The sequence below is a fragment of the Bactrocera oleae genome, chromosome 6 (assembly GCF_042242935.1).
Source record: "Bactrocera oleae isolate idBacOlea1 chromosome 6, idBacOlea1, whole genome shotgun sequence".
NCBI classification, from domain to species: domain Eukaryota; kingdom Metazoa; phylum Arthropoda; class Insecta; order Diptera; family Tephritidae; genus Bactrocera; species Bactrocera oleae.
Genome location: NC_091540.1, coordinates 69486225 through 69506901, shown reverse-complemented (window position 1 = coordinate 69506901; position 20677 = coordinate 69486225). Strand labels below are relative to the sequence as shown.

At 32.9% G+C, this 20677-nt stretch overlaps 3 protein-coding genes and 1 pseudogene across 3 annotated transcripts; 2 read left to right on the top strand and 2 right to left on the bottom strand.

The window, feature by feature from the left end:
- Window positions 1–7463: 7463 nt before the first annotated feature.
- LOC106626554 (serine protease 1) lies at window positions 7464–8448 on the top strand. The gene is made up of 2 exons (XM_014246368.3): window positions 7464–7752; window positions 7811–8448. The coding sequence occupies exons 1-2, from the start codon at window positions 7496–7498 to the stop codon at window positions 8373–8375; spliced, it is 822 nt and encodes a 273-aa protein (XP_014101843.3). The 5' UTR covers window positions 7464–7495; the 3' UTR covers window positions 8376–8448.
- Window positions 8449–12406: 3958 nt separating this feature from the next.
- On the bottom strand, window positions 12407–13819 carry LOC106625632 (serine protease 1-like; annotated as a pseudogene).
- A 2681-nt stretch (window positions 13820–16500) lies between these two features.
- On the bottom strand, window positions 16501–17550 carry LOC106624918 (serine protease 1). Its single transcript, XM_070111980.1, is given in 5 exon segments — window positions 16501–16907; window positions 16972–17024; window positions 17026–17205; window positions 17273–17482; window positions 17540–17550. Coding segments are annotated over 5 exon segments (756 nt in total). The 3' UTR covers window positions 16501–16605.
- An 810-nt stretch (window positions 17551–18360) lies between these two features.
- Window positions 18361–20000, top strand: tant (tantalus). The gene is made up of 2 exons (XM_014244705.3): window positions 18361–18512; window positions 18571–20000. Exons 1-2 carry the CDS (start codon window positions 18439–18441, stop codon window positions 19481–19483), a joined length of 987 nt encoding a protein of 328 aa, XP_014100180.2. The 5' UTR covers window positions 18361–18438; the 3' UTR covers window positions 19484–20000.
- Window positions 20001–20677: the final 677 nt, after the last annotated feature.

The window sequence follows — 20677 nt, the reverse complement described above, 5'->3', positions numbered from 1 at the left end:
TCTGGGGGCTTGAAAAATTTTAGTCGACTTCGATAACTTTTGAATATCATAGGTTTGTCCATTATTAACATTACTTTTATTAGGTTTTCGATTAAAGGAATTTTCTAACGATGAAAACGGTTCAACTACACACATCTGTAATATTCTCCGACATGTTACGAATATATAATATAAGTAATACCCCAGTACAAATCAAATAAATGCATAGAAAACTTAAACAAATTCAATATGAATATTCTTTGATTAAAAGTGTCACATTATTCGTTTTTAATCTGTAAATTTTCGAAGTAATTGTGACATACTCTCAGCGCAATAAAATAATTACCAACGCGCTTTTATCATTCAACATATTCGAGTGAAACTCCAAACGCGGTTTACCAGACATTTTGGCTTTCGCCGCTTATTTCCTCATCAACTGTCTAGCTCCACGATTTGTTATCATACTCGCTGAGTCGAGATTATCAAATTACACACAGAACTCTTTCAACTCAAATTGAGCTGAAAGAGAACAACAATATCATGCGGACATAACAAAATACTGAAACCCAAAGCGAAAGTTTCGCTTTATGTTGCAGTTAGAAAAATCAAGCGTCTATATACATATGTATATATATCCATATATAATTGCATAGTCAAATTCATATTAAAAAAAAAATGCAAAAATAAACAAAAAACCACTAGAGCTCTGAGTCATATTGCAAAATCAAAAATATTTGTTGGCTTGCAACCGCAACACGATGCCACATTGCAAGCACAAAAGTGAAATATGTGAAAGTCCAACCACAAATCGTTGTTGAAAGTGGCAAACTTTGTTGAGCAAACAAATCAGCAATACTCGTAGTTACTGCTGACTGATGGAACAAAGACAAGTGCAACCAACAAATAAACCACTCAACTAACCAACAGCAATCAACTTTGTTGTCTCACCCAACAACCGACGAGTCAAGCAAGCAGACAGTCTTCCGTACAGTTGACGGCAACAGGCAATTCGTTTTGCACGAAAACAAATCAAATCCCGTTACTTCGATTGATTATTGCCACCATCGTTGGATAGTGTAATAGTGTATATACATATATACCATATTTATACTCACATATACGTATACTGCTTGAAATTAGTGAAATAATTGAGTCATATTTGTCCTGGCACTCGCTTTGACTTAAGGGGTTATATCCACTTGCAAGTCAGAAAAACCGCGATTTTTGTGAAATTTTTTTTGAGCGGCATTTTATTTTCTAAACTAATAAAAAATTGGAACTTATAAAATTTTATGTACTTTAGTAATCAGCGCATTATTTTGAATGTGTTTTGATTCAATTGTTCCCGTAGGCAATCTCTAAGTGGACCTCCGAAAAAAGGTGGCTAGCGATGAGGAAGATTTGTATAGAGTGGATTAAAAAATCGAATTTAAACAAAATAATTTCTCTATTAACTTTCTCTATTAATAGTACTACACAAAGTTAAAGAACTTACAAATATGCTCATATTTCGGAAACTATTTGCCGTATTTCAAAGAATTTTTTCAAATATATGTAAATAGGGTTTTCCAATAAGAGTGATATGATTTAAAAAAAAAAAAAAAAACCCACCAATTGTTAAAGAAATTAAAATGTTTTTTATTCAATGTGAAGTACAATCGATACAATTAAGTTATGATTATGTCATCAATCAAATGACCCCCACGATTTCTTTTGCATTCGATGAACACAATTTTCGAGTACTTCTTCCACTAAATCAATTCGTATGTTAGGAATAACACGTTCAACATTGACCTTTAAAGCTTGAAGAGTGTCTGGTTTATTGCTAAAGACGAATGACTTCAAATCTCATGGTCATATTTTTCTTGCAATAATTCGGTCGTAGCCCCGTCTTGTTGGAACCAGATGTTGTCGAGATCAATTTCCGCCAATTGCGATCATATAAAGTTGGTTATCATCGATGTATACCTCTTTCTATTGACAGTTACGGTGTCACCAGCTTCATTTCGAAAGATGTACGGACCGATGATTCAACCAGACCCAAAACCACACCAAGCTGTTAATTTAGTTGAACGTAATGGTTGTTCATGAATAATTTTTCTTGGATTTTCTTCGCACCAGAATCGACAGTTTTGCTTATTTACAGCACCACTCACCATAACCATAACGACCGTAAATTGGCAAAAGCGCACGAAAAGTTGCAATTGGAGAACGATTATTTTTTTAATAAAATTGAATAATTTGAAAATAAATATTGGAAAACCCGATATCTCAAAAAAATTTATAAAATTTTTTTTAATGAAATTCACAAGTGCCCACATCTCCTCAACTCTAACTTCTTTAGGAAACTTAGATACTTTTGGATTTTATCGATTTACTGATAGATATTTACATTAATGGTAAGCAATTAAGTGGAATACATTTGTATACAAATATTTTTAAAAACATTTTTTGAGAGAGATTTAGTAGCAATAATGAATTATCTACCAAATTAAACAAAAATATCATTTTACTACATATTTTGCATGCACATAAAAAAGCATCCAACACAGCAAATAAATTGATTCGCAACACAAAACATTCAAAAAGCAACATTTTGAATTGAAACACCATTAAACGAACATCTACGTATAGTATATGCCATAACTTTTCTTGCGCATCCGGTTTCATGCTTTTTGTTAACTCATATTCTATTACGCCTCCTGCCAATGCTTAATAGCGCGCCACTTTTTCTCTCATAACGCTTTCACCCACCGCATTCTATTTATTCTGTTCCATTTAAGTTAAGCTATATTTCCATTTGCAAAAAGTCGCACCACAGCAAGCTGTTGGCTTCCGCTCTGCTCTGTCGCCTTTAACCTCTGACGCATTGTTGTTGCACCATTATGTATGTAAATTCACTTGTGTCACAAACGCTCACTTCCTGCGTGTTGACACACTTGTGGCTTTTTCAAGCAGCCCACACGGCCCCCTTGTTGTGCCGCTAACCAACCATTCCGCTATGATTTGCTGCTGCTGCTGCTTTGTTTTCCACACTCTTCGCCAGCGTTTATGCATGCATCACTGCGAACCACAGCCGGCATGCTCTACTTGATTTGTCGACACGCTTGCGACGTGTTGGACTGCTTTGAATAGTACAATATGCGGGATTATATGGTAACATATTTCAATAAATTACACTTTTATAACTAAAGTTGTAGACACGCCCACTCACTGCCTAGCACCAAGTGTCAAATGTGTCTACAGTTACGCGCGTAAGTGTACATATATTATATATCTGCATAACCCTGTGTATACCATATATGTCTGTAAATTTCTAATTCACGCGGATTTTCTATAAAACTTTGTTTAAAAATGTCGCTGCTATAAAGAACATACTGCATTGAATAAATTTCTAGTTGGTGAAAGTACCTCGTTTCGCCTTTTATATGTGTAATCAAATTAAACGAAAGTTTATGCTATTAACGAGTACACTCTCTTACAAAGAGCACGTTAAAAAGGGGTGATCCGAAGAACCTTCCAAAAATATTTCCATGTACAAAAAGTATTAGAGAATATAACACTTGGAATAACCACTACATTATATTCCGAATGGTTAAAAAATATAATGCAAGGAGATTTAATAAAATTCTGTTCTGAGCACAATAACACATTATTATATAAGTCGTGTTAAAATGAAACTAAAGTGGGACAAAAAGTTGCACTCAGGAAATTTTTTCTCTTCCGGTTTTAAAAATTATACTTTTACGAAACAAATTTTGACATTTAATAATTCTAATTTTGTGAGAAAAAAATTTTGATTTGAGGTATGGTTTTCATGGATTACAGAAATTGAGTTACGCTGTTTTTGCTTGGCGACACGGAAATAACCAAATATTATATAGAACTATAATAATCATAAAGCATCAGAGAAAAATGGTATCTAAAATCAAAATTACTACTTAAAAATGTCAACTGGTTTGCGTCTTACTTTATTTTATTTTTAACATTTTATATTATTTTATTTTATTTACTTTATTTATATTTCATTTACTTTGTTTATATTTTATTTTATTATATTTTTTTATATTTTATTTACTTTATGTATATTTTATTTTATTGTATTTTATTTAATTTATTTATATATTATTTTAATTTATTTTTATTGTATTTTATTTTAATGACTTTATTTTTATTTTATTATATTTTACTTTTATTTTGTTTTTATTAATTTTATTTTATTTTATTGACTTTATTTATATTTTATTTTCTCTTACTTGATTTTATTTTAATTTATTTGTTTTTATTTTATTTTATTTTATTTTTTACTTATACTTTTTTATATTTTATTTATTTTTTTATTAACTTTATTTGTATTTTATTTTATTTTATATAATTTTTTTTATATATTATTTTATTTTATTTACTTTATTTATATTTTGCTTTGTTTTATTTTATTTTATTTTATTTTATAATATTTTTTTATATTTGGTTTTATTTTGTTTTATTTTACTTTATTTAATTTATGAATATGTTATTATATTTTACTTTTATTTTATTTTAATTTATTTTATTTTATTGACATTATTTATATTATTTGAATTTATTTGTATTAATTTTATTTAATTATATTTTTTTATATTTTGTTTTATTTTATTTTATTTACTTTATGTATATTTTATTATATTTTACTTTTATTTTATTTTAATTTATTTGATTGTATTTTATTTACTTTAGTTATATATATTTTTATTTTTTATTTTTTTTAAATTTATTTTATTTTATTTGATTGACATTATTTATTATTTATTTTCTCTTATTTTTATTTTATTTGTATTTATTTTATTTTATTTTATTTTTTTTTATTTTATTCTATTTATTTTTTTTTTATTTACTTTATTTGTATTTTCTTTTATTGAATATTTTTATTTCAAGGCAAATTAATTTAATTTAATTTTTATTGTAAAATTGACAAAATATTTCCAATAGAGTTAAAAACATACCACTTTTACCAGCAGGTTTTTTAGAACCCCCGCCAAGCCATTTTTTTTCAAGTTTTCATTTGTTTTTATTCATTTATCCGGCGACTTTCTTTTGTAACTTTATTTTGTTGTACTACATTCCGCATTTACGCGCACGATTTAAATTTCCATAAATAAATTACAGAGCAGCAAAAACAAAAAGCGCAAGCACAAAGCTCACGTGTTTAACAGTTGTTAAAATGTTTGTAATGGCACACACTTCCCTGCTTTAACACGCAGTACCATAGATTTATACATGAGTGTGTGTGCAGAGACGAAATCGCTATGCCATTTGAATGGCAAACCTTCGCACCCATACATGCACATACGCGAATGCGCTGCCGAGTTAAACATAGGCTCAGCGACTGCCGGCGTGGCCGCAATTTTTCATGCTGCCGCTTCAGGACACGTATTCGCCGTGCGGTACCTTTCGAGCGCAATCGCGTTTTTATTCATTGAATTTCATTTGCCTGCAAATATGTTCATAGTGTATGTAATATATTAAGTGAAAATGAAAACACACACTGTCAGGCATACGTGAAAGCTGCCCACTGTAATAAAATTGTGTATAAATATTTGTGTAATTGCGTCGGTGAATGCATGTGAAAAATAAATATCATAGTTAAATGAGCGCATAATAAAAGAACGCTGAAAAATATAATCAGTTAAGTAAAGCTGACGTATGCAAACAAAGGCTTATGTGCGTGTGTAAATGCCGTAAGTTGTGCGCATTTAATTTAATCATTTTAACACAAAAATCCGGCAGGGATATAAAAACAATGGAAAATAAAAATTAACGCATTGAGTCTTTTATTTCCCTCCAGTAGGTGGAATTATGTCTTAGCTCTTTATGTGTGTCTGTGTATATGCTCATAGTGAAAGTAATATGCCGAATTATTTTTAGCACATTTTTCACCTATAAAGTGTGCTATACAGCCCACATTCCGTTATGTTATGAAGTTGCCAAATTCAATTTCCTCTTATTGTAAATAATATATTGCTTCTTCTTTTCTTTTTTTATAAAATATTTATTCACGTCTTGTTTCGTGTTATGTTATGCTCTTCCATCAAAACAAAAAAAAACTATGACCGAACTTTGCACGCATGTAACTCAACTGGCGAACACTGCGTATGAGTAACTCTCATATGAAATTCCGCTATTTATATTTTGCAAGGTTTTATTATAAACGAAAGCAATTATGAGTATTTAATTTAATATACATTAGCTGAAAAACAATGGCTTTTAATTATGAGTAAATATTAGTAGCGCATGTTTAGTTTGCTAATAGCTAACAACTTATTTTGTTCTCTTCTCTCTTGGTTGATATGAAAAAGTAGTGCTTATCAATTCAACACGAGGTTTGTTTAGTAGTTTTGTGCTAAGTCTTGAATTATTCTTTATAGTAGCATACATTTAGGCGAGTTAAAAAATAAAATCTACGGAAGAGGCTTGTGCTGATGTATTTATACACTTGCACTTTGCGAGTATAAAGCATTGAATTTTAGCTTTAGGCAAATAGAAAAATAGTTTCGGAATTATGAGAGTATTTGTGAGAACTTTTTAACATAGGGTAATCTTCCAACGAAATTTTTAGATATATTAGTCAGGTAAGAATCGAAAGAACAAGATTTTGACAATAATTTCTATTCGACTTGATTTTCGAAACACAAAAACCACTTTTTTTCGGAAGCCGTCAAAAATCATAAATTTGCATAGTCCTTCAATCGTTACTTGAATTCGTCTCTAATAAAACTAAATTGGTCATGGATTTCAAATAATTTTAACCAGAAAAGTCTTCCTCACCGCAGGACAACTTTTTTCGGAGGTCCTTCTGGAATTGGGTACAGGAAAAGGGAATCCAAAAAATTTATTTGCCGATTATTAAATTAAATGAAATTTTGTCAATGCACATTTTTTATTAATGTATTAAATAAAATGAGTCTTTATAAAAAAATCACAAAACGCACATCCAAACCCAATGACTAATAACCCTCACTTTTTCGTTTTTTAAAGAAATTATATCGATTAGATAATTAAATCATGAAGAAGCATTCATTCAGACTGCGCGGCGTTTGTAAATATATTCATGAAACAAATATAAATATAATATATAATATATCTTTGACAAAAGTGTTGACTACTTATCAGTAAATATTGGCAATCACTGATATATAAGTTAAATAACAGAAAAGTCAGATTTGAGATACAATAGTTATTTGAAAGTTTTGATTACGGAAATTCCTAATGCGAAATTCAGATATACATAACCTAGGTTGCTTTTAAAAGTGTTGGTACGATAAGTTCAATAGTACTTATAACTAAATATAGCCAAATTTTGATAAGCCTATGAGGTTCATGGTCATAAATTATATTGTTTATATTTAAGTATATAAAATCGCACGTATGCTATGCTCTTCACACTACCTTTATCAATTAGAACTTCTACAGTATTTCACACATATAAAAACGGAAAACAGTAACTGTGAAATTATCAGTAGCTTTTCAGAGTCACAACATGAAGTTCCTAGTAGTTTTCACTTTGCTCTTGGCTTCTGTCTACGCTTCACCAGTACTCTTCCAACGTCAATTGGAAGTTCCAGTTTTGGCTGATGACCTAGAAGGACGTATTACCAATGGTAAAACCGCTTTTCCTGGCCAGTTCCCGTATCAAGTTGGAATTTCATTGAGATTGAGCGCAATCTCGTCTTCCTGGTGTGGTGGTTCTTTGATTGGCAACCAATGGGTCCTTACCGCTGCTCACTGCACTGATGGGTTCGTTATAAAAACTCATTATTTTTTTCACGTTTAATTATTTGTAATGTCTTTGTAGTGTTCAATCCCTGACTGTCTACTTGGGTGCAATCGTTCGTAGCTCGCCCGAAGTTCAAATTGCCGTACCCAAGAGCAACATTATCATCCACGAAAATTGGAATGCCCGTACTGTGAAGAACGACATTTCCCTCATCAAAATCCCATCTGTTTCCTACTCCAGCAGAATACGACCTGTCAACTTGCCCGCTATCTCAAACTCCTACTCCAACTATGTTGGTACAACAGCTGTTGCCTCCGGTTGGGGACTCATCAGCGATTCAGCTTCTAGAGTGACAAATAATTTGCAATACGCTTACGTGCCAGTGGTTGCCAACAGTGTCTGCTCCCGTGTTTATGGCAATTCGGTTGTGTCTTCATCTAACATATGCATTTCGACCGCAGGTGGTATTTCTACTTGCAGAGGTGACTCTGGTGGCCCATTGGTAGACACCTCCTCAAACGTACAGATCGGTTTGACTTCATTCGGTGCTAGCGGCGGCTGCACTAGGGGTTACCCAGCTGCCTTTACCCGTGTGACCAGCTACTTGGACTGGATTAGGAGCAAAACTGGCATTTCTGCTTAAATTTTGTACTGACTCCTTTGTATATAGTAAAACGATTATGAAATAAATAAAGCATTCTAAAAAAATTGTTAAATTATTTGAAAATATTTACTCGTATTTGGTAATTAGTAATCATGCACTGATATTGCTTTCAAGCAGTTTGGTTCCTTCATGCAACTATGAATTTAAAAATGTTTTCTCAATGAAAATACTATAACTTTATTATGAAATGGCAAACTTTTTCTCCAAAAATTTTTTTATTGTTTTTTTGAATAATAAAAATTTAGTGGAAATAAAAATTAAATAAAAATATTGTTTAATCTGACAGCAGCAAGTAAGCTATTCAAAGTAGCTAATTCTAATATTACGAAATTTATTGGCTAAACACAATTTCCAAACAACGCACAAAAGTGGCTTATAAAATAATTGGAAATATTCACAGGCAGCAGTAAAATGGCCATCGAATAGTATATGCACGCTGTGAAGAGCTAATGGAAATGAAACTTCCTAATTCCGAATGCTACAGTTGCCTGTGACAATATCGTAAGCACTACAGTCTGCAACAAAAACACACACAAATAAATGCATTCACCTGTCAGGCACATATATTCAATAAAAACCAATTATATAACAATACTCACAACAATAATATGGATAAATGGGAAGCAAATAGAAAAGGCAATTGTTCAATTCCACTTGATGATTGTGATTGCGGCAACAATGATGGCATAGAAGCTAGACAATGGCAAATAAAATTCAAAGCACAATGCGGATATCCATGGAAATATTTGTAACAACAAGCACGAAAGAGGCTTATGGCAGCCCACTTGAAGCACATACATGCATGCATACATACATATATATATAAATAAATACATTCGAATGTGTGTGTGTTTTTATTATTTAATTCCTTGAGAGTGCTTTAGTTGTAACTAATATACATAGATCTTATTTAAAGCATTAAAAAGTTATTAAAAAATGCTATAACTATTATAAGGATTTATCAGGAAATAATTAACCTCAGAAATGGTAGAGCTTGATGTATTTGGAATTAATTATCTTAATGTCCATCTAATCCAAAATCAAATTTCTTAACCTATTTTAGAATAATATGAATGCAGACACTTATTGTGATAGCCATATAGTTGGGGTCACTTATATTTCAGCCTATAACTGTAAACTATCTCACCGAAAAACTTTTGACAAAATTTGGCGAAATTATTTGTGAAACTTTGCGTAAAAGCTGACGACACCTCGCCTCTAGTCCCTACTTTGTTATAAATCGTCTCTAACTCTAAGACAGCGTAACCCTTTAGCAACTTAAGCTTTTTCAAAAATGATAACATCTAGCGTAGACGGTCATTGTTTAAAATTTACAAAAATTACTTACTTTTAGGAAAGAAGTATAAAGTTTAAAAAATCTAATTTTTCTAAACAGATAGTAATTAATACTACGTATCTCGCGATCAAGTTAAGCTATATATTAGAGAGATAAGATTTTGTAAAAACTTCGCAGATAGTTTTTTGATTGCTAAAAAGAATTATTGGAGTTTGTAATTTAGACTCAAAATATGAAAAAAGCTCAATATGAAAATTCTAAAAAATATGTTCCAAATATGAATAATTTCAGAAAATCTCTCAAAAAGTATTCAAAAAGTCTTCCATTTAATTTATTTTAAATTTTGACAAGTATATTACAGCACCGAAAAATCAAAATAAAGATCATAGGAGATAGATAGTTGAAGGCTTTCTACAAATTTTATCTTACAAATGTTATTCTTTCCCTAAATACCTTATGGAAAATAAGCTTCTACTAAAGGACAAGCCTGAACTTAAAATGCGGACTCGATAGAGCCAAAAACTGTATATTGCTTTTGAGGTTTACTTGAATATTTTGACTATTACAGTTATTTTAATTTCTTCTTTCTCAAGCCTAAAAGAAAAATTCATAACGAAATAAAAATCCGTAAATGATTAGACAGCGGAATAACGTAAAAGCTGTTAAAATCTCTACAATATATTACAACAAATCATTTAGCAAACGGACTTAATATATTACGGATAATGGTAAATGGAACTCATACCAGCCAAATGAGCTTTATTAAATGGAAATATTTAAGTATAATAAATTTTGAGCAGTTCACCTCCAACTTACGCTCAAACTTAACATCATTCACAGGTGCTAAAACAGCGACAAAAAAGGGTGAATGATAAAGTACCGTATAACTAACGAATAAATGATGAAGTGCTGCTGCTGCGGACCGAGCAAGTGTGTTGGAGACACACGTTAGAGCTGTTAGTGGGAGTGGCTCGTAACTAAACCGTCATTAGTGTACTGCCAAGCAGTGGGTAGAAAATATGGATGGCAAGTTGGAGTAAAAATTAATTGTTGTGAATAGAAAGTTATAAACTGCATGATGGTACGGAACTGTGCGTATGGCTTTTTGAAGTAGTGGATGTTAAAACGGAAATCAAAGTGTTATTATTGAAAAAAATACTGGCATTGGTTGCCTGCACAGTACACGGCAGTCATTATAATGAAGAAGTAAAAGCTACACCGAGGAAGTGTAACCAAAGGCAATGATAAAATCCAGCTTTGATAGCTCGTATGCAAAAATAGCTAAGGCAAAGCGATTGCAGCAGCGTAAAACATACTCGGCTCCGGCTAATATTGACGCCAATCTGAAAGCTAACTGATTGACACCATCAAAGCGAACTTTTTTCCGTAATGCAACAAGTAGGGAAAGTGGAACAAAGAAAAAGTTATGCAGAACTCAACAGTTGCAGAAAAACTCGGCAAAATCAACTGAAATGCACTTTCAGCAGTGAAATACATTACGAATTGACTGCAGCGCGTTTCAGTTTCCCTTTATGCCCTCGTGGCGGCCATAAAAAGTGTGCGTATGAGAAAAAAGCAATAACTCTGGCAATTTGAGGCTACCATAAGTGGGAAATGCTTTCATTGCTTAACCTTTTCACACCAATACGAATTGCAAATTCGCTGCAAATCGATTTGCGTGTAAAAGGGAGTCACAAAGCCAAACAAACTGATTGCTCTCGAACACGCATACGCCATGGCGCACCGATTCCCATTTGATGCGTAACGCGATGTGAAATGTGAAGGCTTGCACGGAAGTGAGTGCAATGTTTGCTTAATAAATCATAAAGGCAAAAACATTGCTTTATTATAAAGTGTTTCTTGTTATAAAACGAGTAACGACGCGACTTTATGAACAAAGAAGCAGCCGATACTTTTTCAGCATTTAAGGGATTCACTTTTATAGCCTTGAATATTCATTAAAATTTTTTGCTTTCAGTCTAAGTTCTTAAGATTACCGAACAAAACATAATAAAATTCCGAGAAAAAATTCCGAAAATTTCGTTTAAGCAAAAAATAAAGAGTACTTCAGTGAAATGAGTTGGAAATACGAAATCATTCCCATTTGACACAAGTTGAATCTGGAAAATTGAAATCAAATCATTTTACGTGCTGTGCATGCAAAGAGAAATACACTTAACTTTAATACCGATATGAAACAAAGGCAGACAAACGGCAGTGTGAATGGGTGGCAACAACACTACACTGACATATTAGCACATAAAAACAATTTACCCTCCAAAAGAAGGGAAAACAAATACACCTTAGACACATAAGGGCACAAGGCAGACATAAGTGCCCGACAAACTAGAAAACCAACAACAAATATGGCATATTTATGTAAGAAGCGGTATAGCAAGACATTTGCAATCACACACATTCCGCTATATCAATATATACTTGTACGTACAATTGTTTCAAAGAACTTTTATATTCACAACGAATAATTGTAACTATTGCGTGTAAATGTGACAACAAAGTAAAATTTTTCGGAGAAAAGAAAAAAACATACTTCAGTATATGCATTTTCTACATGGGTTTGACTAAAACCCTCACTTATAATGCACCCATACCCACACGTTTGTTTACAGTATTGTTGAAAACAGTTTTCTCAATATTTGCGAGCATTGCCTAAACAACTTCTTCACAATTTTGGTTCGAGCGTTGGCAATTACTATTCATTTTCACTTTTCTGGAAGGCAGAAAGATCTTGACAATCAATATTATTTCATTAATATTATTATTACAACACAAAAGTACATATATGCACAATACATCATCGAATTTAGTAGTATGCAATACCGGTGACACCACGGATCCAGTCCAAATGACGGCTGACACGTTGGAGACGCTTGCGCATTCGCTATTAGAAATCACCTGAACACTAACGTATTGCAACTGGTCTGGGTTGTTGCCCGAAGTGCCACCCCAGGCAGATGCGGTAGCTCATTGACCTTCATAATTGCTGCACTGGTTGAAAGATGGCAGTCAGATGGCTTGAATGTTGCCAGAGAAAGAAACAGAGTGGATCCACAGTAGAGTGACGTCGTTATCCAGAGTATCTTCTAATTGGGATGCTGATGGATATCCTGGAAGTGGATGGTGGTTGCATATTGGTTGCCACTTGAACGTACAACGCTACCCAAGTAAACAGTGATGGTGTGTGCGCTGTAAAGATAAAAGGGAAAAATTTTGAAATTGGAAAAATTAATTTCTTTAATTAAAAACTGTAACTTACCCATCTGTGCAGTGAGCAGCAGTGAGCAGCAGTCAGAACCCAGTTCGGACCAATCAAGGAGCCACCACACCAGTAATTGCCTGCATTCTTCGATAGAAGTAAACCAGCTTGATAGAGAACCAAACCATCCCAAGCGTAATCACCATTGGTGATGCGGCCTCCTAAAACTGGAGACTCAGCCAAGTCCTCGACGAAAGCTTTTTTTTTTTGATAGACCGAAACATTTTTATTCTAAAGGACATTAATTTCAATAACTTAGGCATTTATGAAGCTATGAAGATTAAATGTGCCATATGTTACAACAGCAGGGAGGTACATACGCAGTTTAATAGCCTACCTTTCCAACTGCCAAACAATTTATTTAAGTAAAAACTAAGTGACAAGAATCACATATAATGGTTGCATGTGGATCAGTTCAAAAATTGGACTATAATTGTAGCAACCGCCACAAAAATATTTCTCAAATGTAAATTAAATGAAAATACAACCAACACGCCTTTTCTCCCAAACTCCTTTTCCTTTAAACTAAAATTACATCCGATAGTTTTACTCTGCTATATAATATATCGCTGCACCCGAATTCAGCCCTTCCAAAAGTCTTATGTTATCAGAATAAATTTTAGTAATTAAATGGCATGTGCCCTCTTAAGATTATCGATAAGATGGAGCTAACTACTCAAATTTAAAAGCTACAATAAATCTTAAAATCCGGTTTGAATGATTAAACTGATTAAAAAAACAAACTAGCACAAGTGGCCGATAACATCTTATTTGAATAGAAACGGTAAATCAAAATAATCTATAAAGAGCAATGTTATTTACAACGCTAAAACTTACTACTGAGTACATATTATTCCAATCAAGCGGATTTCATTCATAAATTTGCTGGTATTTTGTGTTTCTTTTGTATACTCTCGCAACATGTTGCAATGAGTATAATAGTTTTGTTTACTTGACGATTTTTTGTCACACAAAGAAGTAATAGAAGTAAGTAGATCTAGAGTTAGAGATAGAGATAGATATAATACATATACTTAATTGATCAGGACGACAACACGAGGGTAATATTGCGTAATGAATCCATGACCACGTCCACGAAATATCTTACATCGTACCGCTATAAAGTGCTATGACCAAACTCCAAATTAGGATAAAAATTGTAATAAATAATATTAAGCGAAACGCAGCAGTAAGCGGCATTTGCGGTTTGAAAATAAATAAATCCGTTAGAAGCATTCAAATTCACAGCCAAGTTAGCTGTTAAAGAATTCATGGAGATCGGTGAAAATATTGTACGATGAACTTGGCACCGCCTTTTATTTTCTACATTGTGACAATGGGCGAAATCGGACTACAACCCCGCCTACTTCTCTTTAAATTCCATCTGATTCTTTCGCTTTACAGAATACAAATCAAGTACCAATGACGTTATCGAATTAAAGCCTTGCAAAATCTCCATCTAAAACGTTTTGAAATCGAACCATAACTTTTCAAGCCCTCAGATGCCGAATATATGGACCACAGTGCCAATGGTTGACTTTCCACCCAAAGTATTTTAATGAAATTCATAGAGCATCTGTTCCTAAAAATATTGTCGTTGTACCTAAACTGAAACAAGTGGATCAATATTACCCTTATACAATAATATAAAAAAATTCAAACTTCAGGTTTGATTTATAACTTATACCATACATCGGTCAATATGTAAGATATTTTAGGAAAATTAAGTGAATTTTTAACTCTGTATATACTACAAGTATAGTTTAATGCTACAAGTGTGTGAAATCGGTCAACGAATTACCATAGTTCTTATATACCACATATAATGATTAAAGCTTATAAGATTTTGTTCTAGTGTCAGTGTCAGTGTGTGAGATATCATCATGAAAATGCATAGACAACGTTCTTAAGAATATTTGTGTAATGGCAAAAGTTATTAAAATCAGTCCACACCTTCCCATAACCTCAAGATACTCGATACACAGTGTTCAAATAGACAGTGACATATTGAACACTGCAATCTTAATAAGATAATTTTTAAAAATGTTTCCCAAATACGAAATCCTCTTCTTTATTTCTAACCAGTTGTTATCGCCGCACCATAACCATTTCTCAACCTTATCCAAAGTCGAACTGGCTTGGTACAAGTAAAAGCCATCCCGCCATCGACTAGGCGTCCATTTATAGTGGCGTTCTTTTGTTGTAGCTCCTACTCTTGAATTGCAGCCGCTGAAGCGGTGCCAAATAAGAAAGCCAAAACCAATTGCATTTTCAGAAAGGAATGGAGATATTACAGTTTGTTTTTTAACTTCACTGTAGAATATATTTATCAGAAACTATTTATTAAAATTAAACTGACGAACCACTTCCAAGATATTACGAACGAAGAAGAGAAATTTCCTACAGGAAGTTCAAGAAGTTTAATAAAAATTCAATTATACGTTTTTCCGCATTTGTAGAAAATCTGGATATACCACGCTAAGCCAAGATGTAAAGGAAGCCCAACCAGAAAGAGAGTTGGGAAATGTAGCCAAAGAAATATCAGTATCAAGTTTTTTTTTTTATTTCAATTTTTCTACCTGAAGTATCTTATCCTTATCTACTATATATTTATAAGCCTCCCGAAGAACATGATTCTACCACAGATTATCCCAAGGAAGCCTTATATGCGTATTTGATCAACCTTTCTTCGCTCATATCATGAAACTAAAGTGAAGGAAACTCAATTAAGAAATTTTAGATTGCATACTTATAGGATGACGATTGAGCAATATTCCATATAACTTACACAAATACCTTTAAAACTGTTTCCAGTTATATTTAAATTATTAGGACATTAAATTGCTATGCTATATACGAAATATTCATATCAGAGAATATTAATGATTCATTAATTCTTTAACATTCTCTGATATTAGTAGACGTTCTCTGGTGAAAAAGGAAAAAACTGATAAATCAAAAATATATGGCAATATACATATACGAATCAATTTTGTTTGGAGGAAGTGCTGAAACTTGGAGTGTGAACAATTCGAAAGAACCTCTTCAATCTTCCTTTCTTGGAACCAAAGGACACTCACTGGTTTGGATTACATGCCAAAGGTTTTATTGGTATACACATTTTACACCCTGAAGGGTATACAAGTATTAAGTAGAAGGAAACATCGAAGACCTTTTAAAGGATCAAAATCAAGATAAGGGACTTTTTTATACTTTTTTACCATATGCAAACAATTTTAAACACGTTAACTTCGGCTGCATTTTTTATAACGCCCATATGAAGAGACTACGGCTGCGGTTTTTAAAATTGTCGGTGGCGTTGTATTAATAGAAAACATTCCCTACCAAATTTTAGAAATGTTGCCTACTTTTTTACATTTTTAAGTAGGTATTATCCTATATGTGAATGTTAGATCGAGCTACAGCTTTCACGTTGCTGTATGTTCTCTGTTTTAATGCAATTTCATTCCATCTAACTGCTTATCTCGATAAACTTCAATTTCTCGAATCAATAACGGATACTTTGTGCATAATGCTTAGTTTGATAGATAAAAATGAAATGTTTAATAGGAAATGTAAGTAGTCATCAACTTATATTTTCAGTAAAATATATTCAGTTTTAGGAATTTCAGTTATTAGTAAGATATGCCAGTTTTCTCCTTAATCCAATTGAGGTAGCTAGTAACACGAATGAAACCAGCTGGTGATCCAGAAGCGCAACCGGCGCTCGATACGAACGAAGTAACGCCGATAAGCACACCATCGGATTCCAAAGCCAATGGACCACCAGAATCACCTTGGCAGGTGGACGTACCACTAGGTGTAGATACACAGATGGTGTTGGCCGTTATCACTTTTGTGCCATAAGTAACAGAACAGATCGAATTTGCTATGATCGGTAGACTAGAGTAATTCAAAGATGAAGAAGTCGAAGATGCTGAAACAGAAAAAAGTGTATAATAACTACAAATAATGATGTATGAGTGCATGCATGGATTTACTGTCACTGGTGCGGCCCCAGCCTGAAGCAATAGCATAGCTGCCAGTGTAGGTATTTAATGGCGGAAATTGCGCTAGTGTAAGTCACAGCAGGGATTTTAATCAATGTTATGTCATTGGCAAGAGTTTTGGAGTTAAAGCCGGTGTGTTGGTAGATAGAACTGGAGGTAACGGTGTATTTGACTTTAGCTGAAGTACGTGCAGTGCTGCCCAGATAGACGATCGCCTGAAAAACTCTATAAAAATTAAATTTAGAAGAAAACTTAATGATTGAAGCATTTGAAAGCGTATATCATCGCTTACTGGTTAGAGCAGTGAGCTGCTGTTAAAACCCAAGTGGAGCCGATGAGGGAACCACCGCACCAATAATTGCCTGTGCTGCGTGCTAGCGACAAACCGACTTGATAAGGAAATTGTCCAGTCGCAGCTTTGTTGCCGTTGGTAATACGTCCGGATAGAACTGGTGATGTTGGCAAGTCCTCTATAAATGTATAAAACGAATACGATAAAGGCCTTCATGTTAGTCGGTGATACGTTGTACGAGTATAAGCAACTGGTGTTAATTGTTACGAACAACTCATTTTATAGGCAAAGATAAAGTTGGCAGTTCGTAACCATAAATAATACCTACCAATGATTATATGATAAGCCTTTAGCATATAAATCGGTTTAAGAATACCATAAATTTAAATGATAATATATATGATGTCTTAGTTGTATATTTACATATGTGCACGAGTTTTCGGATTTACCAATTATATAAAAAGTGGTCTTATTATTATGAACAGATTTTTAGGATCATTAATATATTATCATTGTTTCCTATTGATAGAGTATTCCCCGTAGTTATTATTTTTTTTTGGCAAGATTGATAAGCTACAGAGAAATAGAGCACTCTTTAATTTATTTTGTATAAATTTTCGTTTCAAATTATTTAAATTTCTATACTTCTATAATATATTTAAAAGACTTAATATAAGATAAATTATCTATATTTTAACCTTAGCTAAGCTAAGATAAAGGCCGTTACTGCAGTCGCTTCTCTATGCATCACATATTTATTACTTGTTCTACTGAACTAATATTTTCGGGTTCGACTGTAATATGCCGATGTCTCCTTTGACCTTTTTTTGGCTTGATGTTGACCCAGAGAATGTAAAGGAAAAAATGTTCTCTGGTTGAACTACATGATTTTTTATAACCTTTCAGAGATTTTCTTCTTTAAGTAGGGTGAAATGGTGATATAAAATTAAAAATATATAAGAGAACTAAAATCGTGTACACATTTATATTGCCTACTCTTAGGTAGTTCCAAAAATAGTATAAACTCATATACCGTCTGGCAACTTTCAGGCTTGCCTACAGTGCATTTCAAACTATTAACTGTATGTCAAAACAGTTTAACGAATTTGTTTGACATTTCAATTCGAGTAGTAAACAGAAATATACTTATGAGTTTTTAACAAATTATGGAACGTATTCTTTCTGGTATAGCGAAAATAAATTTTCAACAAAATTGTGAAGATATTTTGGTTGAAAGTCGGTAAGTAAACTAAAATATATTGCAGAAAGCTTGGTATAAATCGGTTTTTCATTTGCAGTTTGGGAAACATGGCCGCTCAGTTGCAAGAGATGTCTGAAGCAGTAGATACAAACGGCGAGTGTAAGAAAAACGATAACACTGCAGAAAGTGACATAGAATCAGATTTAAATAGTTCCGGCGAAACCAATTTATTTGGTGATGATGATGCAGATAGCAGCAGTAGCGCTAGCAAAGGCGGTGGCAGTCTTTCACAGCGTCGCAATTTACCGCGTCGTGCTTGCAAAGAAAATAGCTTAAAAGTAAAACGACGTTCGATTGTGAAACCAAAACGCCACAGCTCCTCAATGACATGTGATTTCTCTATGCTCCGTCCAGCTGATATACGTAAAATTTACTGCAATAAAAAGCTGAAAAGTTTCCGACCTACTTGCTTGGAGACAATCTTTGAAGATCCACAGCCTGAGCAGCGTCGCGGCAATGATGCAGTTGCAGCCTGCAATAGTGCATTACGTTTAATTGGTTTGCGTAAAATACGGCGTTCACTATCCTGTTCAGATGGTTTAAATACTAATAAAACTTTAATAAAACAGCGACGTGCTAAAATTAAGAAAGCCTTTGGTCGCCGAAGTGCTTGCAAAAAGATTTCATTACATGATTTCATTGATCGTTTGAATAAAAGTTACGGCGACGAAGCGGACGTAGAAGATGCCGATCTAGAGACTGACGACAATACTCCACAGGATGAATCAATGGAGGCAGAAATGTGCGCTGTGGCGATAGATTCTTCGCTGTCTGCAGAAACGACACCAACAAAGACTGATTTCGCAATGCAATTAGAAACGGATTTGGTGGATGCAAATGAGTATAGCATACAAAAGGTTGAGAAAGGTTCGTTATATCTTGTGCCAAATAATTGTGGAACTCTGTCATATTCTTCAGATACAGCGGATGCTAGTTTGAGTTCTGCATAGGTGAATCCTAATTGTTTTGAAGTTATACATTAGTTATATATTAGATATATCATACTACATTTTGAGAGTACCTAGTTTTATTGTGGGTGTTAATGAAAAATCACAGCCAATTTTGGTTTTTGTGTGAACTACATGTTTCATATATAATATTTAATTTTTGTGAAATTTTAATTCTATAAAACCTATGCGCATTCATAATTAATCAAAATTCATTTATTTTTAACCAGCTCTCCTCACTTAAGATTTAAGATGTTGATTGTACGTATTATTTGGGTGTGTTTGCATAATAATATTGCTGATGAATTTAATATAATGTTTGAATTTGTGTCTTATTATATCTATTTGTGCAGGAGCATACAATTTTACAAACGTCAACTACTACTAGCATTAAGATAGTTCGTAACGTAATTTATTCTAAGTTATTTTATATAAACAGTTTTGATTACTTGAAGAACAGTGTATTTTACAAGTGCAAAGAAGTGCTAATTTAATAGAATTCATTACAAATATATTATAACTTCATGTTTAAATATTCGTTGCAAACTTACAATGTTTCCGAAATTAGTCGCATTTACTGAAGCTCATTAGATATTTAATACAATTTAATTTACACTATGTAGACATTTTATGGTTTTGATATTTTTTATATAATCAATCAATAGGAAAACGATAATTTCAAACTTTGTGGGAATGGTATGTATATATGGTATGTATAAGTGTAGCATTTGATGATTTGATGATCCGTTCCCACGACAGTCGAGTCTACGTAACCGGAACGGACCCGGATTTATTCCGGCCAAGGACTGTCAACTCGGTAGAATTCTGCCGCTACAACAACAACAACAACAACATGATTTGATGATGATGATGCACAAGCATGTTTTTATTTGAATTTACTATGTATACGTAATGCAAAATCTTTCAGATAACCTCGACTACAATGAAATATTTAACTCAGTTTTAGTTAAAACAAAAAAATGTTAATGTCAACAATAAAAAAGTAAGATTTTGATAATCCATGCGAAATTTCGATGAGGATATATTTTCAAACATAATAGTTTTCCATACAAAAACTTGATTTTGATCGTTCAATTTGTATAGCAGCTTCCTGTTATAGTAGTCCGATCTGAACAATTTTCGGGAAATATTGCAACGTCTTGGACTATAAAACATATTAAATTTCATGAAGGTATC

Bases quoted from the DNA above. Each gene is read 5' to 3' on its own strand.
- LOC106626554 (XM_014246368.3), top strand. From the start codon at position 7,496: ATGAAGTTCCTAGTAGTTTTCACTTTGCTCTTGGCTTCTGTCTACGCT. The intron at 7,753-7,810 runs GTTCGTTATAAA...ATGTCTTTGTAG, and splicing joins GCTGCTCACTGCACTGATGG to TGTTCAATCCCTGACTGTCT.
- tant (XM_014244705.3), top strand. From the start codon at position 18,439: ATGGAACGTATTCTTTCTGGTATAGCGAAAATAAATTTTCAACAAAAT. The intron at 18,513-18,570 runs GTAAGTAAACTA...TTTCATTTGCAG, and splicing joins GATATTTTGGTTGAAAGTCG to TTTGGGAAACATGGCCGCTC.